The sequence below is a fragment of the Urocampus carinirostris genome, chromosome 10 (assembly GCF_059441175.1).
Source record: "Urocampus carinirostris isolate Australia breed hairy pipefish chromosome 10, RoL_Ucar_1.0, whole genome shotgun sequence".
NCBI lineage: Eukaryota > Metazoa > Chordata > Actinopteri > Syngnathiformes > Syngnathidae > Urocampus > Urocampus carinirostris.
The window spans coordinates 29,406,039-29,428,952 of record NC_142358.1 but is presented as its reverse complement, the minus strand read 5'-3'; the positions used below and the strand labels follow the sequence as shown (position 1 = coordinate 29,428,952).

The window sequence follows — 22,914 nt, the reverse complement described above, 5'->3', positions numbered from 1 at the left end:
TTTGCTCCTTTTGTTTTTAGACTCTCTTGACTTTTGTTCTGAAACAGTTCTTGCTGTTGAAGTATACTGTATACTTGATCACACTATTTGCACTTCATTTTCAGAATACTGTGTAATGTGAGCTATTATTTTTGTCGTGGTGACGTAGTATAGCTGGATTTTCGATACATAGTTGTTTTTGTTTTTTGCTTATGGCGAAAAACCCTCAGAAAAGTCTCTCTATCCTTTTGGAAATAACAGTTTCCCTTCTCAACATCCATCTCGCACATTATCCGTTGGTAATTTGGAAGATCATTTTGGCGTATTAAGGTTTATGGTAGAGCAAAAATGGTTTTCTATACATATGATAATTGGAAATCACAATAAAAGCAGCTCATTTACATAGCAAGAAATAGCAACGGTAAGACACTAACATAGCTAGTTAGAACTAGCTAATTTATTATATTGAGTGTCTTTGACCCGTCAAACCTACATGACATGAAATTGCTCGCAATTGGATCAAATGTACCTTGTAAAAAATCTTTGCTCCAAATCCTACAATACTTGGGGGCTGCCAGCCTGCTACTGTTGACTGTAGATAAACATTGCAGTCTTCTGTCTTCATCCTAAGGGATACAATTCTAAATCGGGATTAGAAGCTTGCCCACCCAAAAGGAATTAAACACCATGGTAAAAAGTGGTGGTTATATTCCTCCGCCGTGGTTATTGGTATTTGTTTCAACTCAACTGCCTATTCAACTGCTGTACGCTTAACTGTTTTTGCCGTCCGCCATGTCTCCTATTCTGCAAAGGGGCAATATTACCGTGTGTTCACTTGGATAGGATCAATAACAAAATCCCAGTATCGCCCACCTCTAGTTATTTCTGAATTAGTGTGAGTTAACTAGTAAAGGGAAAAAGGCAATGGGCGAGTAGCGGACATATATAAATGACAGGCTAATTGAGGAAATGTGTATTTAGAGCTTTAACTACACGCTATATCACACAAATAAGTTGTTAAAAAAATCAGGCATTGTGATTTCTGGATTTTTCTTTTTAGTTTATCTCTCAGAGTGGAAATGCACCTACGATGAAAATTTCAGACCCCTCAAGGGTTTTTAAGTAGGAGAAATAGTAAAATAGCAGGGTGTTCAAATACTTATTTTCTTCATTATATATACTTTTTTATTGTTAGTTAGATCCCTCAACCCCTAGGGTCGTAGGGGCACCATTTTCTGTGGTGTGTCTTGGGCAAGTGCAGCCTGGTGGCGCCCATCCAGTGCAAAAAAGCAACTTTGTTGTTTATGGGTTGTTTTTGGAACAAGAAATCATAGTAAATCTGAAAACCCATGGACACATATCAATATCAACATTCCAGGTGTTAGCCAAATAACCAAACAATAAACAAAAACACATACAAATCAATGGTATACACCTGCAAATATATAAGATACTACTTTAAATGGTGCAAAAAATATGTATTTTTTGTTGTTTAAACATGCTTCCCGCAGATCCTTAAAAAGTTTAAAAGGTATTGATTTATTATTCAAGAAATTTGACCTTAATTGGAATTAAAATGTCTTGTATTTTCAAAAGTCTTAAAAATGTGAATAAATTAAAACAATTTATATTTGTTAGAACTAAAAAAAAATAGTAATATTTATCAATTATATTTTTTCATAATACACCGATTTAAGTAATGGGTTCAATGTAATCTAATGTAAAATTTATTTTTCAAAAATATACTCTAGAATAAGCAAAACGTATCGTGATCCAAAAATACTCCTAAAAGTACATCATCTACAACCATAACTCACCAAAACGTACTCAAGTAAATGTAACGGAGTGAATGCAACTCATGACCTCTCAGCTCTACCAAAATCACTGTTGAAAAATTATTTCGTTTTACTCTCAAGTCAGAGTAAGCCTGTTTTGTTCATATTCACATCGTTCAATACGCATTACATCACATGTAGTTTTCATATATTACAGCAAGCAAAATGTGGCTATGTGATCATCCTGATGGCGTTGTACTGGTGCACGGAGTGCATCCCTTTGGCTGCTACGGCATTGCTCCCCGTCATTCTTTTCCCCATGATGAAGATCATGGAGTCAGATGAGGTATATACAGACAAGCACTATGAAGAATTCGAGTCAAAAATTTGGCAACCGGTTTGACTTTGTCCCAGGTGTGTATCCAGTACTTGAAAGACTCCAACATGCTCTTCATCGGTGGCTTACTGGTGGCCATTGCTGTGGAGCATTGGAATCTGCACAAGAGAATAGCCCTTCAGGTCTTGCTGTTTGTTGGTGTCAAACCTTCGCTGTAAGACCGCAATTTGTGATAACCGCTTTAAAAAATAAGAGTTTGAAAGGTTATCTCAATGTACTTTCCAGCTTGATGATAGGCTTCATGGGCACCACGGCCTTCCTGTCCATGTGGATCAGTAACACGGCATCCACGGCCATGATGGTGCCTATTGCCAACGCCGTGCTGCAGCAGCTCAACGACTCGGAGGCCAACGCAGAAGAGCGAGTCAACGAAGGCCAGGTTTCCAGGGATGGCCTAGAAAATCAAAGTTTTGAGATGACAGAGAGCAACGGAACCAAGGATGTAGAACTGAAGGACAGCAACATCAACATGGGTCAGTTTAATTGACTTGACTGATTGAAGAAAATTGAATATTTTTTTATTGATTTTCGCTTTTGGTCCTATTTATGCCCTTGCAGATGGAGATTATACAGAGGTGACGGATAGTGATGTTTCAAGTAAGTTTTTGTCTTTTATTTTTTGTGTTTTAGGGAATAAACTATTTTCTGTAGATAAGCTTTGAGAAAAACATTGCAAACATATTTTGGTGTCACTTTAATTTGCCTATGGCATGCAATTGAGTCATGCCATCCAAAAATCTATCAATCATTACCTTGATTAGAAGGCTATGGAATAAACAAAAGCTTTCAGAAATATTACACAGTCATTACATATGAATAATACATATGAGTGAATTAAACTTAATTTAATACAACTGTCATTTTGTACAAAGGAAACACGGGAGAATTAATGTTCAGAAAACAAACAAACATCCTTGCGGTGAAGTTTGAACTTGAGCAAACATTTGAAAAAAGGTGAGACATCAATGGATTTTGAACTTAAACCAGGGAGAGAAGCCTTCACATAAGAGTCTTTGTCTAGTCCTTGTTCTAAAACCACCCAAAGCTCCCTATCTTAATGAAGTCTTCCTCCATCCATCCATTATCCGCATCGCTTATCCTCAGTAGGGTCACGGGAGCAGTGGAGCCCATCCCAGTTGTCTTCGGGCAGAGGACACCCCGAACTGGTTGCTGGCCAGTCACATGGCACTCAAAGACAGACAACTCTCTCCCTCATTCACACCTAGGGACAATTTGGATCGAACAATTAACCTGAAATACATGTTTTTCAATGTGGGAGGAAACAGGAGTGCCCGGACGATGCCCACGCAAGCACGGGGAGAACATGAAAACTCCGCACAGGATGATTCGATCCCATGACCTCGGAACTGTGCCGCGGACGCGCTCACCACTCAGTTGCCATGCTGCCCTATTCAATCTTCACCCTTGAGGGGTGTGGAAATTAAAGAACAGCAACATGATTGGCCGGTAGCGAAATAGTCAAAACAATAGACAACAGTGCGCGATATTAGTCAAAGCAAGGAACTGGCATCCTACGAAATCTCCTTTGTGATGGTCCACTATTTAAAACAGAATAAACTCATGACATATTTTTTGACATTTTATTGTCTTAACTTGTTTGACTCAAACCAAAGTTCTGTAATAGTTTCTTGCCAATTGGAGTTAGCATCTTTCAAGCGCCAAATTTAGTATTAGGAATGGACATTTTGCTTTCAAAAAAGAACAAAAAATCCCATAGTTTGTTATGATCCTGGACAGGCATCTTTGGTGGCTAAATACCTGTATATTTTATGATTTTTTTTCTTTCTTAAAAATGCAAATGGATTACTTTGAATTATATTTTTAAAACAACACAAAAAATAAAACCTTGAAGTTAAAGATGAAATAACAATAACAATTCCGCTCCATACAATAAGTTAAAAAGAAGAAAAAAAGATGATCGACGAATATAATATAAAATCTATCAAATACAAAAGGTTCGCTAAAAAAATTGTTGATTCATTTTTGTGAAATTCTAAATGGAAAATGGTCTGCAATTAAACAGACGCTTTACTACATACGAACGAGATTTGTTCGTAAGTTGCTTCAGTGCTATATTTTTTATGTTTAAGGTTTGTATAAGTATGTTTAAGGCTGGTATAAGTAACCTGTATTGTTTTGTACTAAAAAAAACATTTCATAAAATAATATGCTCTATAAAGACAAAGAAAGTTAAGATTAACTAACTTTTAGAAGATGACCTTCAACAGTTAGGTGACTCCCTCCTCCGTGGTAGAAAGTGGCCGAAAAAAAGCGATCCAACCATTTTATCAACCGCATCAAGCTTTCTTATTTCACTTTAATTTCAAAAGAAATGGCTTGCCTCTTCTTTTGAATTTACTCCAACCATATTGAATGGATGCACGAGATATTAAACAATAAACACTGCGCTGGAGATAGAGTATAGAATGTTTACACACGAACTAGGAAGAGGAAGTGGATGTCTTCTTCGGGGTGGATGCTGGGTGACCTCTAACAGTGCCACACGCCGGTAGCGGCGAAAAGAAGCTCTACACTAATCAATGTCCTGTACTTTGAAAAACGTGCACACAATACAAAATCTAACTTACAGCAATGTTCGGATATTTTTCGACATCCTGAAAAAAATGATCTATGTACCGTTTTTCGTAAGTCCAATGGTCGTAAGTAGGGAAGCGTCTTTCAAGTCACGGAAGACCTCCCAAAGTGCTTTACAATCTTCTTCACACTTACTCACACAAAGACTTAGCAGCGATAGCCATGCAAGGCACCTACCTGCTAATCGGGGGCAATAAGGATTCAGTGTCTTGCCCATGGACACTTCGAGATTTAACTCATAGGAGCCGGGTATTGAATCTGCGACCTCTCGCTCCCAAGACGAGCGCTCTACGTCTACCTTTTATTTTCATCACATATTCTACATTCGTTCACGTATTTCAACAATCTTTCTTATATTTCAAATAGTTAAAATACAGTACGGCATATATTTGTATGTGTTTGTTGATGAAAATCATGTAAACAAGATGTACATCATTGTAAAATTGTCTTTTATTTTGGAAATATTCAGAATAATAAAAATCTTGATAATTTTGAATTTAATCTGCAAATAACCATATAGAGGTGTTAAGCAAATATTTATTACTTTTTATAGTTTACCATATTTTTCTGAATTATTAACTGCAGTTTTTGGAAAAGAAAAAAAATACTTTATATATAAAATATATTGGAAAGAATACAGAAATTAGGTAAATGGTTTGCAAACAGAATAAAAAAATATTTTAAAATACATATGTATACATTTTCAATTTAAACAGTTTTTACAGTACTAACTCCATGAACATTCAATAGCAGGGGTGGGAAAATTTCCGCATAGGGTTAAAAGATTTTGCAGAGGGGCCGAACCAAAATAAAATAAAAATTAAGGGACACTGGGGACAAGAGCGGAACCAAAACTCCAATTATTTAAAAATATCTTGCTAAATAAAATATATACATTACAAAAAACATCATGTACAGAAATTTCTCATTAAAATCATAATGGGAGAACATTAAGGGTGTCACGAGACCGGACCAGATTGGAGGCAAGAGGCAGGAAGGGTGAACTCATTCGCGTTAACGCGAAGTTACTTTTATTAAGGAAATAAAAGTCGTCCAACACTCAAGGACAAAAACAAAACAAAAACAGGCTTACAGGCAAACAGGAACTCAGACTAGGAATACTCACAAAACAGGCTTTTACTCAGAACGGGCAAGTGCAGGTTTCCTCAAGTCAAACAGGACAGAATAATGCAAAGTAATGCAATGAACCCGCAACCAGCAATCCCCACAACCCGCCCTTAAGAAGCACACACGCAAATTAGAAAATCTGCTACAGCCGGTGCCAAGGGGGCGGGGCCAGCCGGTCGCCACGGCGACCATGCTGGACATGACAAAGGGACACTGGGGACAATCGCAGCACCAGAATTATTTGATTATTTTAAAGCTCTAGTACCTTTTTCTTACCATACATTAACATTGTTTGCCCCATCCCCCTAATTTGACTCATTTGGTGTCACAAAAACATCTCTAATGTCTGCCTTCAGAAAGTCGCAAGTGGAAGTCAGACATGATGGAGCAGCGCAAGAAGAAGAGAGATCAGAAATACATGAAGCTGACAAAAGGCATGAGCCTCTGTGTATGTTATGCTGCTAGCATCGGTGGGACCGCCACCCTCACGGGGACCACACCCAACGTCATCCTCATGGGCCAGATCGATAAGTACGTTCTCGTATTACCCGGAATGCATATTTGTTAGGATTATTCAGTGTGTGTACAGGTATTTTTTTATATTTAATGCTTAATATAAATACAAAATAATGTCAACGCTAACCAGCCTAAATGCTAACTTTCAATCCCTGAGCATGGGTTCAGCAACCTGCAGTGCTAGAGCCACATATGGCTCCTTAGCATCACCCTTGTGTCCATTTACCTTTCATATTAAGACGGTGGGCCTCAAACTATCATCCCAAGGGACGTAATCATCCCCAGACTGCAGTTTAAGACCCCTGCTTCAAAGTGTATACCATAAAGTTTATTAAATAAAGGGTATAGTTCACAAATGGTGAATGGTCAATTGTCAGGAAACGGACAGGGAAGCAGGAAGTCGGAACTCATATGCATAGACGATCTGTCACTTTAATTGAGAAATTAAAGTTGTCCAACACACAAACGGACCAAAACAAAACAAAACAGGTTCAAAGGCAACCAAAATTACAAACTAGGCATTATTTAGATCAAACGGGCATGAACAGGGTTTCAACGAGGGTTAAACAATGGTCTGGCAACGGGCAGTCCCAAAAGGAGTGTTTAAGTACTCCAAAAGCAATCAGTCCAATGCGTCTCAGCCGGTGTCAAGGGGCGGGGCCAGCTGGGCGCCATGACAACCGTGCAGGACATGACAGTAAATAGCATTTATGTAGATATTTTCAAGTCACTGAAGAGCTCCCAAAGCGCTTTACAAATAAAAATATGAAATATAAGTAATAAAGTTATTAAATTCAGAGGTGTGTTCAGAAGAAAACTAGGTGGTGCTTGAGCCTCTGCTCCTCTGCTTACTCAAAAAAGTGTATTTTTGGATAGTTTAAAAAATCTGTTGACTAGTTTACTGGCACCAATATCCCTTGTGCAGTATGACTATGTTTTTGTATTTATTTTTTCCTTGCATCAAAAAAGGATAGATAAAACATGGACATTTCCATGGATCTGTAAAAAGTGCTCCTCCGAGATTGCCCTAAACTATTAGATAGCACCCCCTGCCAAAGAAAACACACACAACCATTAATTTTGTATTCCATGTGTAGCGACCCTCTTTCATGCACGACACAAGGTTTCACAGTCTCTGTGTTTATTGCCTGCATTCAGTAAACAAAACAATACAAAAATCAGGGGCATCTGTTCACGACTGCAATTATCTTCAGCGCTTACAAATTCACTAAAGCTACGGCAACATGCGAGCACATTAATAATGAAACTTCCATAATAACAATGAACATAACTTTCCCAAGTACCTGCATTCAGTAAACAAAACAATACAAAAATCAGGGGCATCTGTTCACGACTGCAATTATCTAAAATATTAAAGATACAAAAAACGGGTCATCACTCAACAGGCCGCACCTCGTTGCATCATCGTTTCAAGCTGTATTGCTTTACCTCTTATTTAGTGCTTTTTTTAATATACATCATCTAGCAAAACTTATATATCTTTATATACAAAAATAATTTGCGAAAGCAGCTTATATGTCTAGCAAAATATGCATTTTTTATCCAACTGATATTGGGCACATCTTACCTTCAGCGCTTACAAATTCACTAAAGCTACGGCAAGAGCTGAAGCACATAAAGTGCCAGACGAAAAAGACAGTCGCAGACGCCCATGACTTAACAACTGAATGAGGTACCGGAATATTAACAGTAATACAACACAAACACAGATTTTGTGAGAATTCAAAAAAACATTCAAAACAATCAAATTTCAACTCTGTTACACACGGACTTCCATTGCAACTCATTATTTTTCAACCAGTGTAAGTTGCAAAATATTGCAGGCACCCCAGAGCAATCCCCCACAAAGTCTGTGCACATTAACTGTTTAACAAATACATTAACTGAATTATCTGAAATCAGCCATCTTTATTGTTTGCGTTTGCCTTGAACACCTTGACGCGATTTCCCACTTCCTTTTTTGTTATCTATTCCCTAATGGACAACAGAAGTTGTCATAAATGTGTTTCAACATTTTTATCAAGTGCAAAACACCTGCGGGTCAGATCTGTTTTCGCTCACAGGTCACGGTGTAGAATAACACATTACCATGGGGGCCGGACTAGTAGATTAGAGAGAAATAAAGAGAGAGAGAAAGAAAGAGAGAAGAATAAATAGATAGAAAGAGAGAGGTAGAAGTAGAAGGGATAGAGGAAAAGAAAGAGAAAGAAAGAGAGAAAGAGAGAGCAGATAAAGTAGGAGGGATACAGTGAAGGAAAGAGAGGGAGAGAGAGATAAAGAAAAAAAAGAAGAAGCAGAATGAAAATAAGAGAGAAAAAAAACAGTTAAGGGAAAGAAAATTATAGAAATAAAGAAAGAAATAAAGTGAGAAAGGAAGAGAAAAAAAGGGAATACTTGAGAGAGAGACAGAGAGAGAGAGAGGGAAAGAGAGAGAGAAAAAAGGGAGAAAAAAAGAAAGAAAGGGAAAAAGAAAGGTAGAATGAGAGAAGGAGAAATAAAGACAAAAAGAAAGAAATATTATAAGTAAAGAGAGAGAAAAAAAAGAGAAAGAAAGGAAGGGACACATACAAAGAAAGGGAAAGAAATAGAGTTAGAAAGAGGGGGAACGAGAAAGAAAAAGACAGAAATATAGCGAGAGAGAGAGATATAGGAAGACAGAGAAAGAATAAGCAAGACAGAGTGAAAGGGAAAGAAATACAGCTCCAGTTGTTGGGAATGGCCTGGCTTTGGCAACATGAAGTGGGCACATTAAGAGGTGCAGCTCGGTTTTCTTTTGTGCTTCTTTCAGTGTTGTCTTGGGAACCGGATTAAAACCCTTGGAAGGGCTGATCCGGCCCGTGGGCCATACGTTTGACACCCTTGCCATCCTCTGATAATGTCATTTCCTACGCTTATTCTCAGACTCTATCCCGACAACGGCGGCATCATCAATTTTGCAAGCTGGTTTGGCTTTGCTTTTCCCAACATGGTTCTCATGCTTGCATTAGCTTGGTTGTGGCTACAATTTATGTTTCTGGGCTTCAAGTAAGTGGAATTCTTCTCGTAATTCTAACATTTGACTCCATTTTGAAGCAAACGTCATCAATTGTTCTCTCGCAGTTTCAAAGAGTCATTCGGATGCGGTGAAAAGACTGCAGGTGACAAGGAGGCCTACCAGGTAATCAAAGACGAGTACAAAAAGTTGGGCAGGATGAGCTTCGCTGAGGCCAGCGTGCTGGTTATCTTCACGCTGCTGGTTCTTCTGTGGTTTACCAGGGAGCCTGGCTTCATACCAGGCTGGGCCACTGTTCTCTTCAACCAAAATAAAAAGTGCGTATCACGAGGAATGTCCAGCCAGAGTTGAGTTTCGAATTGTATGGAGGACCGATCCTGCAGCATCTACAAATAAATATGAATGAACAAATGCCTACAAATATATGCCATGTACAAAAATAAACACATAAATAAGTCACTTCAAACCTAAATAAATATGTTAAGTTTCAACTTTAGTAGAAACTCAAAATGAGGAGTGTTGGGAATTGAATATCAAAATGTACCGTTTACCAAATTGTTCGAATTAGTTATCTGACTCCAGTAACCAAACACAACCTACATTCACCCCAAAATTTATGCGCGCTCGTTTCTTGATGGAAAAGATGAACAAGGAAGTCAATATTTTCATACGGGGGCAGATTTAATTTTGTTAATCATTTCACTAAGTGTATTCCATCGTAAACGGCCGAATGAGTGTCGGTTAAGTCCCTGGGAAGCCTTTTTCCTGAAGTCCTCAAGCTCTCTTCTCGGCCCAAGATGGTGTGCCGGCTCCTCCCATGGGCGGGCCAATGAAGCGCAACGTGAGCTTCACAATCTCAGAGACGAGCGTCCCGATGTCTGTGGTTCCTCAAAACAATGGAGAGAGCTTCTTAAAACAATGCCTGCCATTCTCCGTCACCAGGGCCTTTCATCTGGATGTGCTGATTATCAGCCTTACGTCCCGTTCCCGCCATTCCTGTAAACAATATTTCCTACCAGGGTGCCCTGAGCTTTCACTGATCATTGAATAAAGGCACAATCAGTAAATAACTACAGCATTAAACACAAAGAAAAACTTGTATTCAATCGTATAAAATCCTTTATAGTCAAATGTGTAAAATCCTTCAGGAGAAAAGACATCAATGGATTTTGAATTTGCCGTGAGAGAAGTCTTTTGAAAGATAATTCTAATCCATTCCAAAACTCCCTCCCAATCCATCTCTTTCTATTAAATATAAAAAGTTAGAAAATGCAGATCAGCCCTACAGGGTTTGAAAATCAAAGAACAGCAACATGATTAGCCAATAGCGACATTGATGTAATAGTTACAACAGTGTGCTATAATATTCAGGCAGGTGTCCTATATTAAAAACAGAAAACTGGTGAACTTCTCAATATGACATAAATGCTTTTTATTAATGCATTTTGTCGTTTATTTATTATTATTTTTACAATTTATTACTTCAGAATTCATTTTAATAGTAATAATAATGATACACTGCATTACCAAGCACCTTTCAGAACACCCAAGGTCGCTGTTCATATGAGTAAGACACAACAATAAACGAAGACTAAAACAAGCAAGTAATGACTAGCCAATAAAACACATTATAGTTAAAAGGGGCAGTGTGTGAGGCATAAGGTCAAGAATAGGCAAGTCTGAAGAGGTGAGTTTTGAGTCCAGATTTGAAGGTGGACAGGGTCAGGCGGCAATGAGTTCCAGAGCTGCGGGGCAGAGCGGCTGAAAGCTCTGCTTAACATGAAGCTGAGGCAGGCAGGGGGTATAGTAAGATGGAGGGAGGAAGATGGTCAGAGGGTGCGGGATGGCGTGGCAGTATGAAGGAAGTTGGAGAGGTAGGGTGCGTCAAGGTTATGAATGGCCATGTAGTTCTCATGTATTTTGTCATGTATTTTGTTGTGTGTTAAACCATTTCTTCGTGTTTATTGTATTTAGTAATTCGAATAAGGAGGCTGCAAATTTGCCTGAGCTGCTCACTTATTGGTTGATCAATAATGATCAGTAACTACATTGATCAACCAAATCTCAGCCAGTTTGACCCGGAGCCCCATTTGGAAAACATTTTGTTGTGACAAAATACATGAAATAATTAATACTGAAATAAATAAACGACAAAATCCATCCATCTATTATCTAGGAAACTTATCCTCAGTATGGTCGTGGGGGTGCTGGAGCCCATCCCAGCTATCTTCGGGCAATGGGCAGGGGACACCCTGAACTGGTTGCCAGCCAGTCGCAGGGCACACAAAGACAGACGACTTACTCTAGGGACAATTTGGACAGAACAATTAACCGGACATGCAAGTTTTTGGAATGTGGAAGGAAACTGGAGTGCCTGGAGAAAACTCACGCAGGCACAGGGAGAACATGCAATCTCCGCACAGGAAGGCTGGTAACTGGATTTGAACCCATGACCTCAGAACTTTGCCACGGACGCACTAACCACTCAACTGCCATGCCGATGCCGCCCTATTGTCATCTAATATTTACTGTATAAATAATAAAAACGGCAATAATTTAAACTGTCATTACACCAGCCTAACACTGGAGAATAAAAGGGGCGCTAACGGAATGAAAAAGTCCCAGACCAGCATGTCCTCAAACACACCTAGGGACATTTTGAACCGGCCAATTAACCTGACATGCGTGTTTTTGAATGTGGGAGGGAACCGGAGTGCCTGGAGGAAACCCACGCAGGCACAGGGAGAACATGCAAACTCCACACGGGGAGGCTGCGATAGCTGGACTTGAACCCTGAGCACCATGGGTCTGTGTGCTAACCACCCATCCGTTGTGCTGCTACACAAAAACTAAAGGACAAATTGCATTAATATGAATACATTTAACATCTTAAAGTACCCTACACACTAAAACTACTGTTTTTCTTCCTTTAAAAGCACCTAGTTGGTTGGTTGGTTGGTTGGTTGGTTGGTTGGTTGGTTGGTCAGTTGGTTGGTTGGTCGGGCGGTTGGTTGGTTGGTAGGATCCCTTGACCATTAGGGTCATAGGGGCATGATTTACTATGGTTTGTCTTGGGTAAGTACAGTCTAATGGCGCCCATCCCTTTCCAGGCCAAAAAATGTTTCCACCCGGTCTCGAACCGGGTACCTTTCAACTACCGATAAATTAAAAAAAAAAAAAAAAAACGACCTTTTTCTCAAATGTAAACAACAACAAAGTAATCTTCACTCAAGACTAGTATTTTAATTTACGGCTGTTTATGTCAGGAGGACCAGAACAGAGCAGGAGACCCCAGAGCGTTCGTTACAAGTCTTTTAATTGGGGAAGCGTACAGGGTTAGCGGGAGACGCGATGACCGTCGAACGTCAGCAGCAACGCCGTGAAGACAACTTCGGAAGACGTAGCCAATCGTAGCGTGGGACGGAGGCAGGTCGAGTTTACCAGGACTTGAGAGAAGATCGTAGCGTGGGACGGAAGCAGGTCGAGTTTACCTGGACTGAAGAGAAGATCGTAGCGTAGGACGGAAGCAGGTCGGATCGGAGGCAGGCAGGCAGAATCAGGTAAACAAGAAGGCACATGTAATCGGGAGAGTCATACGGGGTACAGAAGTAATCCTCAGACCAAGAGGTCTCCGCGTAGCGTGCTTAAAAAGGGAACATAACCCAATCAGGAAGCGCATTCCAGCGCGCCAGATGATTACCCCAGGTGGCTCCACTTGGGTAATCATGACAGTTTATTATAAAGTGAGAGTTTGCGTGTGAATAAACCTTCAACGATCGTATCAGATTTTCGTTTTGGTTTTCCAATTCCTGGTTAAAACAAGCACATTTTATTATGATTTTTTTTTATATTCAGGAGACGGCTTTTGTTTCACACGTAAAAATAGAGTGCACGGTAATATCTGTCATTTTTTAATGTCAGAAGGTTGGCATCTCTCTATGACTTGATTTGTTTTTGTGTTTTTTTATTTATATGGCATCTATTGGTAGGTAATCATTTATCTATACGTTTATTTATATGTATTGGCAGAATTGGTCCTTCATACAAGTGAGGCATTGCACTTTATTCATAAAATTCCACTACAATGTTGTCTTTCATTTTATAAGTTGAGTATCAGGAAACAATGAAGCTTGTTAGAAAGAAACCTGAAAATCTGCAATTCTATTTTATAGCAAATATTTTCGTTTTCATTCGTCCTTCCTAGTTATGTCACGGATGGCACAGTGGCCATTTTAATGTCTTCGCTGTTCTTCTGCATCCCTTCCAAATTCCCAAGATGTAGGAGTAGCTCATCAGAGGACGGTAAGCAAACTCAACTCAATTTTAACATACCGGATTTTCCAGACTATAAGGTGCAGCTAAAAAAACAAATTGGGCAGAAATTTTGAAGTGCGCCTTATACAGACGCTCCCCTACTTACTAATATTCGAGTTACAAACGGAAGATAGAAACATTTTTTTCGGAATGTCGAAAAATATCCGGACATCGCTGTAAGTTAGATTCTGTACTGTGGACCTTTTTTCGAGTACAGGCCATTATTGTAGTGCTTTTTTCCGCCCCTAACAGCGTGGGGCGCTGTGAGGGGTCACACAGCATCCACCCAAAAGTAGAAATCCGGCTTCTACTTCCTAGTTGTTGTGTAAACATACGATGGTACGTGTACTGTTTCTCTAGCGTGCTAAGAACTTTGACGTTTTTATTGTGTAATATCTCGCGCATCCCTTCAATATGGTTAGTGTAAAGTGTATAGAAGAGGCGAGCTGTTTCCTTTGAAATGAAAGTGGAATAAGAAAGATTGATGCGGTTGAAAAAAAGGGTCAGAACGCTTTTTTTCGGCCACTTTTTAACACTGAGGAGCATATCTTGAAGCGCATCTCCCAAAAGTAGGTTAAACTTTACTTTATTTATCTTTATAGAGCATATTATTTTAAGAAATGTTATTTTTTTTTAGTACACAAAAAATACAGGTTACTTAAACAAGCCTTAAATAAACTTATATAAAACCTTAAACATACAAAATATAGCACTGAAGCAACTCATGAACAAATTCAACGATCATCCGCAATGTATCTCGTTCGTAAGTAGTGCTGCGTTTGAATGCAATGGAAAAAGCGAGTACTTAGGTTGGAAATGCATACAGTTTTTATAAGTGTGCAGTACCACACAATACTTTACAAAAACGTACTGTATGCTTTTCAATGACCTAAATCGCAAAATATTGTATGCAACGAAAATCGCACCGGTGTCGCCACAAGTGATAGATAAGAAGGCATTAGATTTCATCTCATTATCATACTATTTGTACTCATGGTGCCAGAAACGAATGTTAGGGACTTAGAAAAACCAGAAAGTTGTCCATGGAGATATAAATAAAAGTAAAGCCTGATCCATCATCAGATGCAGACACTGCCCTACTTACGAACGAGAGAGGTTATGGACGATCGTTTGTAAGTTAAATTTGTACGTAAGTTGCTTCAGTGCTATAATTTGTATCTAATGTATGTTTAAGGTTTATATAAGTATGTCTAAGGTTTGTATAAGTTACCTGTATTGTTTTGTTCTAAAAAATAAACATTTGATAAAATAATATCCTCCACATATATAAATAAAGTGAAGTTTAACTTACGTGTGGAAAATTGGCTTCAAGAGTTAGGCTACTTTCTCCTCCATGGTAGAAAGTGGCCGAAAAAAAGCGATCAACTATTTTCTCAACCGCATCAAGCTTTCTTATTCCACTTTTATTTCAAATGAAACGGCTCGCGTCTTCTTTACACTTGACACCAACCATATTGATTGGATGCACGTGATATTGAACAATAACAATGTCAAAGTTCTTAACGCGCTGGAGATACAGTATAGTATGTTTACACACGAACTAGAAAGAGGAAGCCGGATTTCCTATTCGAGGTGGAAGCTGGGTGACCTCTCTTAGCGCCACAGCGGCGGAAAGAAGCACTACAGTACTGCCCTGTACTCGGAAAAAGGTGCATTATACGAAACATAACTTACAGCAATGTCCGCATATTTTTCGACATTCCGAAAAAAACCTTCTTATGTACCGTTCTTCCTAACTCGAATGTTCGGAAGTAGGGGAGCGTCTGTACACCAAAGTGTTATTTCCCTTGTGGTGTTGTACTTTGCATGTATTTATACCTTCTCAGTTCTCTAACATTCATTTCTGGCACCATAAAAATAATGTGATAATGAGAAGGCGTGTCTAATGCCTTTTTGTATGTCATCTGTATCACTCGTGGTCTAGTGGTTAGGTTCTCACTGCTTTGATTCGGGTTTGATTCTCGTTGCATAGGATGTTTAGCGATCATGGTCAATGTTTCAACTGAACTAATACGTATATACACAAATAAATGCGGTAGCTCTTACACTCGTTTTAATTTATTGTGACTTATACTCCAGTGCACCTTATGTATAAAAAAATCTATTATGGTGCACCTTAAATTGCAAAAAATATGGTATGTCAGTTGTCTATTTATTTTATGCTCCGTCAAAAAAAGAAAAAGAAACCAAACACAATAGCTGAAGGAAATTTCCACCAGGTTTGTCGGGAAAAGTTTTATAATGTCTGTTATCCCTCTCTTCCCTTGAACACTGACTGTAAAGATAGTGCCTGTAACTTTTAGGGCTTTATAAAAGCAATCGAGCTGATTCTGTGTTTTTAGATGACCCTTATCAGATTGCTTTCCCAATAAGATGCCTTCAAGGTCATGTTTATAACATGGCAACGTTATACAAAATTTCCTGTGCTTACTCTCAGATGAAAAACACTACAGTGGGACCTCGTTTATCGCGGTTAATGGGGACCAAAACCACCCACGATAAGTGAAAATCCGCGAAGTAGCGGCGCACCTTCAAAAAAAAGAAAAAAAAAAAGTTATTTTTAAAAAAAAAATTAATTATTATTTTTTAGACCCGGTTAATGGGGACCAAAACCACCCGCAAAAAGTGAAAATCTGCGAAGTAGCAATGCCACTTCAAAAAAAAAAAAATATATATATTTTTTTTATTTTCTTATTTTTTTTACTTTTACAGGCCGCGAAGCTCTGAAGCCGTGAACGTCGAAGCGCAAAGTAGCGAGGTCCCACTGTATTATTCTGGACTATAAGGCGCACCCTCAAAATATTCCTCCCTGAGCTATTTGTTTCACATATAAGACGCACTTGTTTAATAGAAGTCAAATAATAGGAAAAACATTTCTGTCATTTATATTTGACTGTAAATATGCATTTCGGATTTTATTTACAGTATTTCCGGTCAATAAAGCACACTAAATTAGAAGGCGCACTTTGGAATTTCTGGCAAGTTTTAGGTGCACCTTATAGTCCGGAAAATACGGTAACTACTAACTATTCTTTTGAATTTTTTCTTTTTTCCGTGGAGGGGTGAACCCATTCCTGGACAATATATAGAAAGAGCCCCAATTTTTTTTTCTTTTTTTTTTAACATGAAAGCAACTTCAAACCTGAAAACAATAGTATCCTACCTATCAAAAGGTTGCTCTGTATTTTTCAAATCTTAAAGGGACAGCGAGCCTTATTTGACCACTAGATGTCTCTGTATTGTGTCATGCAACTAAAATCGGGTGCTAAAAGGCACAAGAAAACTATGGAGACTCAAAGTGCAAACTGCAACATTTTTCTCCTGTTTTTTTGCCCAGTGTCTCTGAAGTTCTTAGCGCGCTGGAGATACAGTATACAGTAGTATGTTAACACACGAACTAGAAAGAGGAAGCCGGATTCCTTTTTCAGGGTGGAGGCTGGGTAAGATCTCACAGCGCCACACGCCGGTAGCGGCAGAAAAAAGCACTACAGTGATGTCCTGTACTCGGAAAAAGATGCACAATACAAAATCTAACATACAGTATTGTCCAAGTATTTTTCAACATCCCGAATCTACAGTTTTCCGTAACTCGAATGTCCGTAAGTCGGGGAGCGTCTGCACTTTCTTTTTTAAAATAGTGAGGAAAAATTTGCGAAATGAAAAAATAAAAAACACTTTATGATTTAACATGACAGTGGCATTATTTGTGACTCGATAATTTTGATGCCTATTACAATTCCGATGTGTTTAAATAATGTAGTCAATGGGATTTCTTCTTGCATCTTGCCCAACACGAAAAAAAAGCCCCTAAAAGCTTAGAGTAATGTCTCTAAAACAAGAAGCAGTTTGAATTACATTTCTTGGACAATACAGCAAACCTGTCAACTTATAGGTTTTTCCTGTATTTTATACGTGTCTGATCATTTCAAATTGAGTACTGTGGATAACAATATTTGTACAGGAATTATATTTTTTAAACACATATTTTTTTTGTTTGTTTGACCATTTCGGCTCTGATCCAGATTGTCTCAGTCATTAGCAGCAGATGACGTCCTCGTAGATTGCTCATATTATTGGTATTTTACATTTTACATAAGTCTTTCTTGCTGTGAGTAAATAGGAGCTGCCTTGTGTTTGTAAGGTTTATTGTCGCTTAATAAGGGGAATTGCAATCATTGATAAGGGGAGCAATCGGCTAAGGTTGCCAGGTCTGAGATTTGGACTTTTACTTCAATGTTTCTCATGGATGGATACGCTCTATATATAATGGAAGCTAGAGCTCTTGTTGGTGATAGAAAGGAGTGGAGAGGTGTTGTGAAAGGATAGTGGGATTGTGGACGCGTTCTTAATGATGGGCTGGGCACCCGTATGATGCGGCAGGGGTAAACCAGTGAAAGCTGTCGGGCCCTGGTGTTGAACAAGAGTGTGTTGTGTCACCCTGACCCGAGTGACATGGCCGCTTTCTGGTGTCCCATTTCATCTGGAGGGATGAAAGCATGACCAACTTGGGTGCCGAGGTGCCTAACTTGTTTGGGTGTTTGGGCAATTGGGTTGGCCGTGGTCCAAAATTTTTTGTGTGTTTTTATGCTATTTATTTCTGTTTTATTTTATTTGTTATTGTATGAGTGTGTCTTGCTGTCGGTCACCCCTCTTGAGGGATATGACCAAGGTAGATAGATAGAAATAGGATACGCTCTGCCAGAATTCTCTTTGGTTGAAACAAAGATAGATAACCAAATTGTCGCCACGGTGGTGGTTTGCTCCAATAGATGGCCCTTCTGAAGTGGCACCTCCCCTACTTACATGGGAGACGGTCCACGAAAAGATGCCTTGGAACATCCTTTTGCTCCTGGGAGGAGGTTTTGCTCTGGCCCACGGTAGCGAGGTAAGCCCATTTCGCATTTTTCCCACAATTTTAATCTTTTCTTTTGACATTTGGACACAGTCGTGAATTTTTTATAGGTTTCTGGGTTGTCAAAATGGTTAGGGGAAAGTCTAATCCCGCTGCAAAATATACCTCCGTTCGCGATCTCCATCTTGCTGTGCCTGCTGGTGGCCATGTTCACGGAATGTTCCAGCAACACGGCGACCACCACACTGTTTCTACCGATACTCGGAGCAATGGTGAGAAATACTTATCAATGTCATTTTATTTTTTCCTGAGGGAAATTATTATTGAGGTTATTGCAAATTCAAAGTAAAATAATCCTCTTATGGTGGATCAAGTGATGTTCTCGGTTCACGGAGCCCTTAACCGCTCGGGTCATAGGGGCCCCATTTCCTGGGTTGTGACTTGGGCAAGTACAGCATGGCGGTAGCCACCCCCCTTCAGACAGGTTTTTGAGTTGGGGTTTACTCCCCCTGTCACGACCAGAACAAGCGGAGGACCCAAATGCGTGACGTTTCACACAATGCTTTATTAAGGGATAGGGGAAGTCTGGGACAGGGGAAAATACAGCGATTTGGTGCTCGCTGGACAGGTGGAACAGGAAGGCCCCGCGGCTGATGACAGAGGGCGAGGCGGACAGGCAGGGCCAGAGATCTGAGCGTGATCATGGACCGGACATGTCGGGTTACCGGGACCGGAGAATGAATCGTGATTGCGGATCAGAATAAGTCGGGCAGCCGGTACGGGAGACGGAGCGTGGTCGGCGATCGGAACAAGTCGGGTAGCCGGGACGAGTGGGAAACCAAGCATCGGGGATCAATACAGGAAACGAAATCAGGCAGGATACAGGTAGCCGTAACAGGAGAACGGAGCTTGGATCGGGGATTGATACAGGAAACGAAACCAGGCAGGATACAGGTAGCCGTAACAGGAGAATGGAGCTTGGATCGGGGATTGATACAGGAAACTGAATCAGGCAGGATACGGGTAGCCGGGAAAGGATAACGGAGCTTGGATCCGGGATCGATGCAGGAAACAGGTCGGGATCAAAACGAGAGCCAGAGTCATAAGTGATTGCCTTGCATGCGCTCCGGTTCGCTGACGGACTGACCAGGAGTGAACGAGAATTACTTGCTTAAACAGCAGAATGGCTAATTAGGGAACAAATGGCAGCTGGGCTAAAAGAGTGAGCTCAGGTGAGGGCAATTGACAAATCGTGACACTCCCACATGAAACAGATAGTTTCCATGGTTGCCAGTAGCAAGAGAAGCCTCCTAATCTGACTCAGATACAGCACCTTCATCATCAGGTCACTGTTGATTTCCGGCTTAAAGCGCCATCTGGCTTTTCAGAGATAAGCCAAATCTTGGCATTAATGGGCAGCACCGTGTGTGTGTGACAATACTGTTAGTAGACCTTACATCACTTAGGAAAAACTCTGCCCTTACGAAATTTAAAGTAGATCTGTTTTGTTCATATTACCATCATACAATATGCATTGCATTACCTGTAGCTTTCATAGTCTGATTAATATTTTTACTAGGAATTAATTTGTTCTACATTTTAGAGGGCAGTTATTTTACTATATTGTCGCTGCTATGCTAAAACAATGTATCTTCATTTTTTTGCTAATCCAATAATCTGAAGGACATGAGTCCTGGTTTTTAACGACCTTTCTGGGGTTTTTACGTTCAAGTAGCGGGGTTCACAACAAACTCCTGTATTTTAAAGGAGAAAACATTGTTTTAGTTGCAGGAAATGTATGCTCAAATTGAATTGGAACATCTCTCATGAGTGTTTTTCTTTGATTCCATAGGCCACAGCCATTAAAATCCACCCACTGTATGTGATGTTTCCCTGCACCATTGCTGCCTCCCTGGCGTTCATGCTGCCTGTGGCCACGCCCCCCAATGCCATTGCGTTTTCCTACGGCAACCTTAGAGTCATGGACATGGTAAGTTCGATTCCTAGCGTGCGGTGCTTGTCCTTTTTAGATCCTGGGTTCCGGAATCCAATTTTGACAAAAAGCAGCTTATATTAATACCATGTCTGATCTCATTGTATTATTCATTTGTAAAAATGGAACATCCCCCAAAAATATTGTAGTAGAAAGTGAGTGAACAGATATGTTTTTTGCACTTCTAAAGCGCATTGTTGTTTTTTACAGGCCAAGGCTGGTTTCATCCTTAACTTCCTGGGAGTCATCACCATCAACATCGGCATAAACACGTGGGGGGTGGCCATGTTTGATCTGGACACTTTTCCCAGTTGGGCAAATGTTACTAAAAACCCTTAAATGTGATTTCTGGAAAAACTACAGTAACAAATAACCATTTTCTTTATTCCATTCCATTTTCAAAATCAAGCTCTGCTCAACAATGAACATTCAGTGCCATTGCAGGCAAATTATCAACAATCGTGAAAACTGGGTCTTGTTTTTTGTTATATTTCAGAATAATTGTGCAATAGGGATATGCCAGTTAGAACTTTATTGCCGAGTGAATATGATTTCTGTATTCTACGCACAACATCACCGTTTTTTTTAGTGCTTTACCAACCACTGCAATAAACACACCTGCATTAACTAAATGAGGTCAAATGCAAGTGCTGCACGTACAAATATCTTCATTTTCTCGATGATTACACTATTACACTGCAAAAATGTTTAAGAGTTAAAAAATAAAGAGCAAATATAGAACAAACAAATAGTAAAACAATTATTATTATTATCATCCATCGATTATCTTCCGCTTATCCGGGGTCGGGTCGCCTTAACAGGGAAGCCCAGACCTCCCACCTCAACTGACTCCTCTCAATGCGGAGGAGCAGTGGCTCGACATACAGTCCCTCCCGGATGACTGAGCTTCTCACCTTATTTCTAAAGGAGAGCCCAGCCACCCTGCAGAGGAAAGTCATTTCAGCTAATTGTATCCGGGATTGTGTTCTTTCAGTCGTAACCCACAGTTCAAGACCATAGGTGAGGGCAGAAACATAGATCAACCGGTAAATCGAGAGCTTTGTCTTTTGGCACCCTCTTCACCGCGACGGACTGGTACATGGTCCGCATGAAAGCAGACCCGTCTGTCGATCTCTTGTTCCATCCTACCCTCACTCGTGAACAAGACCCCAAGATACTCGAACTCCTCCAGTTGGGGCAAGATCTCATCTTCAACCCGAAGGGAGCATTCCACCCTTTTCCGGCTAATTACCATGGTCTCGGACTAAGAGGTGCTGATCCTCATCCCGGCTGCTTAACACACGATTGCGAATCGCTCCAGTGAGAGCCGAAGATCACGGCCTGAGGAAGCCAACAGCACCAAATCACCTGCAAAAACCAGAGATGCAATTCTGAGGCCCCCAAACCGGACTCCTTACCCTCCAAGGCTGTGCCTAGAAATTCTGTCCATAAAAGTTATGAACAGAATCTGTGTCTAAGGGCAGCCCTGGCGGAGTTCAACTCCCACCGGAAACTAATCCGACTTACTGCCGGCAATGCGGACCAGACTCTGGCACCGGGCAAACAGGAACCGCACTGCCCGGATATGACTGTGTGCTACCCCATACTCCCGAAGCACCCCCTGCAGGGCTTCCAGTGAACCACAGTCGAACGCCTTCTCCGAGTCTATAAAACACATGTAGACCGGATAGGCAAACTACCATCCACAAGGACCCTGCAGAGTTTGAAGAATGTGTGTATTAATATTTTTATTATTAATCAATTCTTATTAAATTGTATATTTTCTATAGTTTTAACAGGGCTTTCTTGCATTTTGAAGAAGCAAGCACACGAAAAAAATTGTTTTGTTTAAAAATCTACAAGAATTCGGTTTGAATGAGAAAAATAACAATCTGTCCAAATAAATTTCTCAAGCTGGTGGAAATTACTATTTGTCAGGACCAGAACGGAGGCAGGACCCACTTGCGTGTGTTTCTCTTAGTTTTTATGGGAAGAAGGGAAAGGATAGTACACATGCTCCGTAAATCGCTGGTCGCGGGGAGCAGGTTGCTCAGACGCGGAAGTGGTATTTCCGTGGCGAGCAATGGCGGTGTCGAGAGTGGAAAAAACAGATCAGTAGCCGGGACGGGGGAGCAAAAATCGTGGTCAAGATCAGAAAAGGGGTGGAGCCGGGAAACAGACAGGAATCAGAACAGGAGGGAGTCGGGGTTGAAAAGCTTGCCTTGCGTAAGCTGAGATTTGCAGACGGACTGACAACCGGTGACAGAAAGACTGGGGTTTAAAAACTGGCAGTTGGCGCCAAAGTAGCGG

The 22,914-nt window shown here is 40.2% G+C and overlaps 1 protein-coding gene across 2 annotated transcripts in view; it reads left to right on the top strand.

Annotated features, from left to right (window-relative positions):
• LOC148358624 (solute carrier family 13 member 2-like) overlaps positions 1-21,277 on the top strand; it is a 29,693-nt gene extending 8,416 nt beyond the window's left edge. Inside the window, exons 2-13 of one of the 2 annotated variants that reach the window (XM_088345266.1) lie at positions 1,972-2,100; positions 2,169-2,305; positions 2,377-2,624; positions 2,710-2,748; positions 6,252-6,426; positions 9,334-9,456; positions 9,532-9,741; positions 13,629-13,726; positions 18,544-18,644; positions 18,722-18,883; positions 20,464-20,601; positions 20,815-21,277. In XM_088345266.1, coding sequence (XP_088201392.1) covers positions 1,972-2,100; positions 2,169-2,305; positions 2,377-2,624; positions 2,710-2,748; positions 6,252-6,426; positions 9,334-9,456; positions 9,532-9,741; positions 13,629-13,726; positions 18,544-18,644; positions 18,722-18,883; positions 20,464-20,601; positions 20,815-20,943 — 1,689 coding nt within the window. In that variant the 3' untranslated portion in view covers positions 20,944-21,277. Of the gene's footprint in view, positions 1-1,971; positions 2,101-2,168; positions 2,306-2,376; positions 2,625-2,709; positions 2,749-6,251; positions 6,427-9,333; positions 9,457-9,531; positions 9,742-13,628; positions 13,727-18,528; positions 18,645-18,721; positions 18,884-20,463; positions 20,602-20,814 lie in introns of both variants that reach the window. The other variant, XM_088345264.1, reaches the window with a different exon arrangement.
• The last annotated feature ends 1,637 nt before the right edge of the window (positions 21,278-22,914 follow it).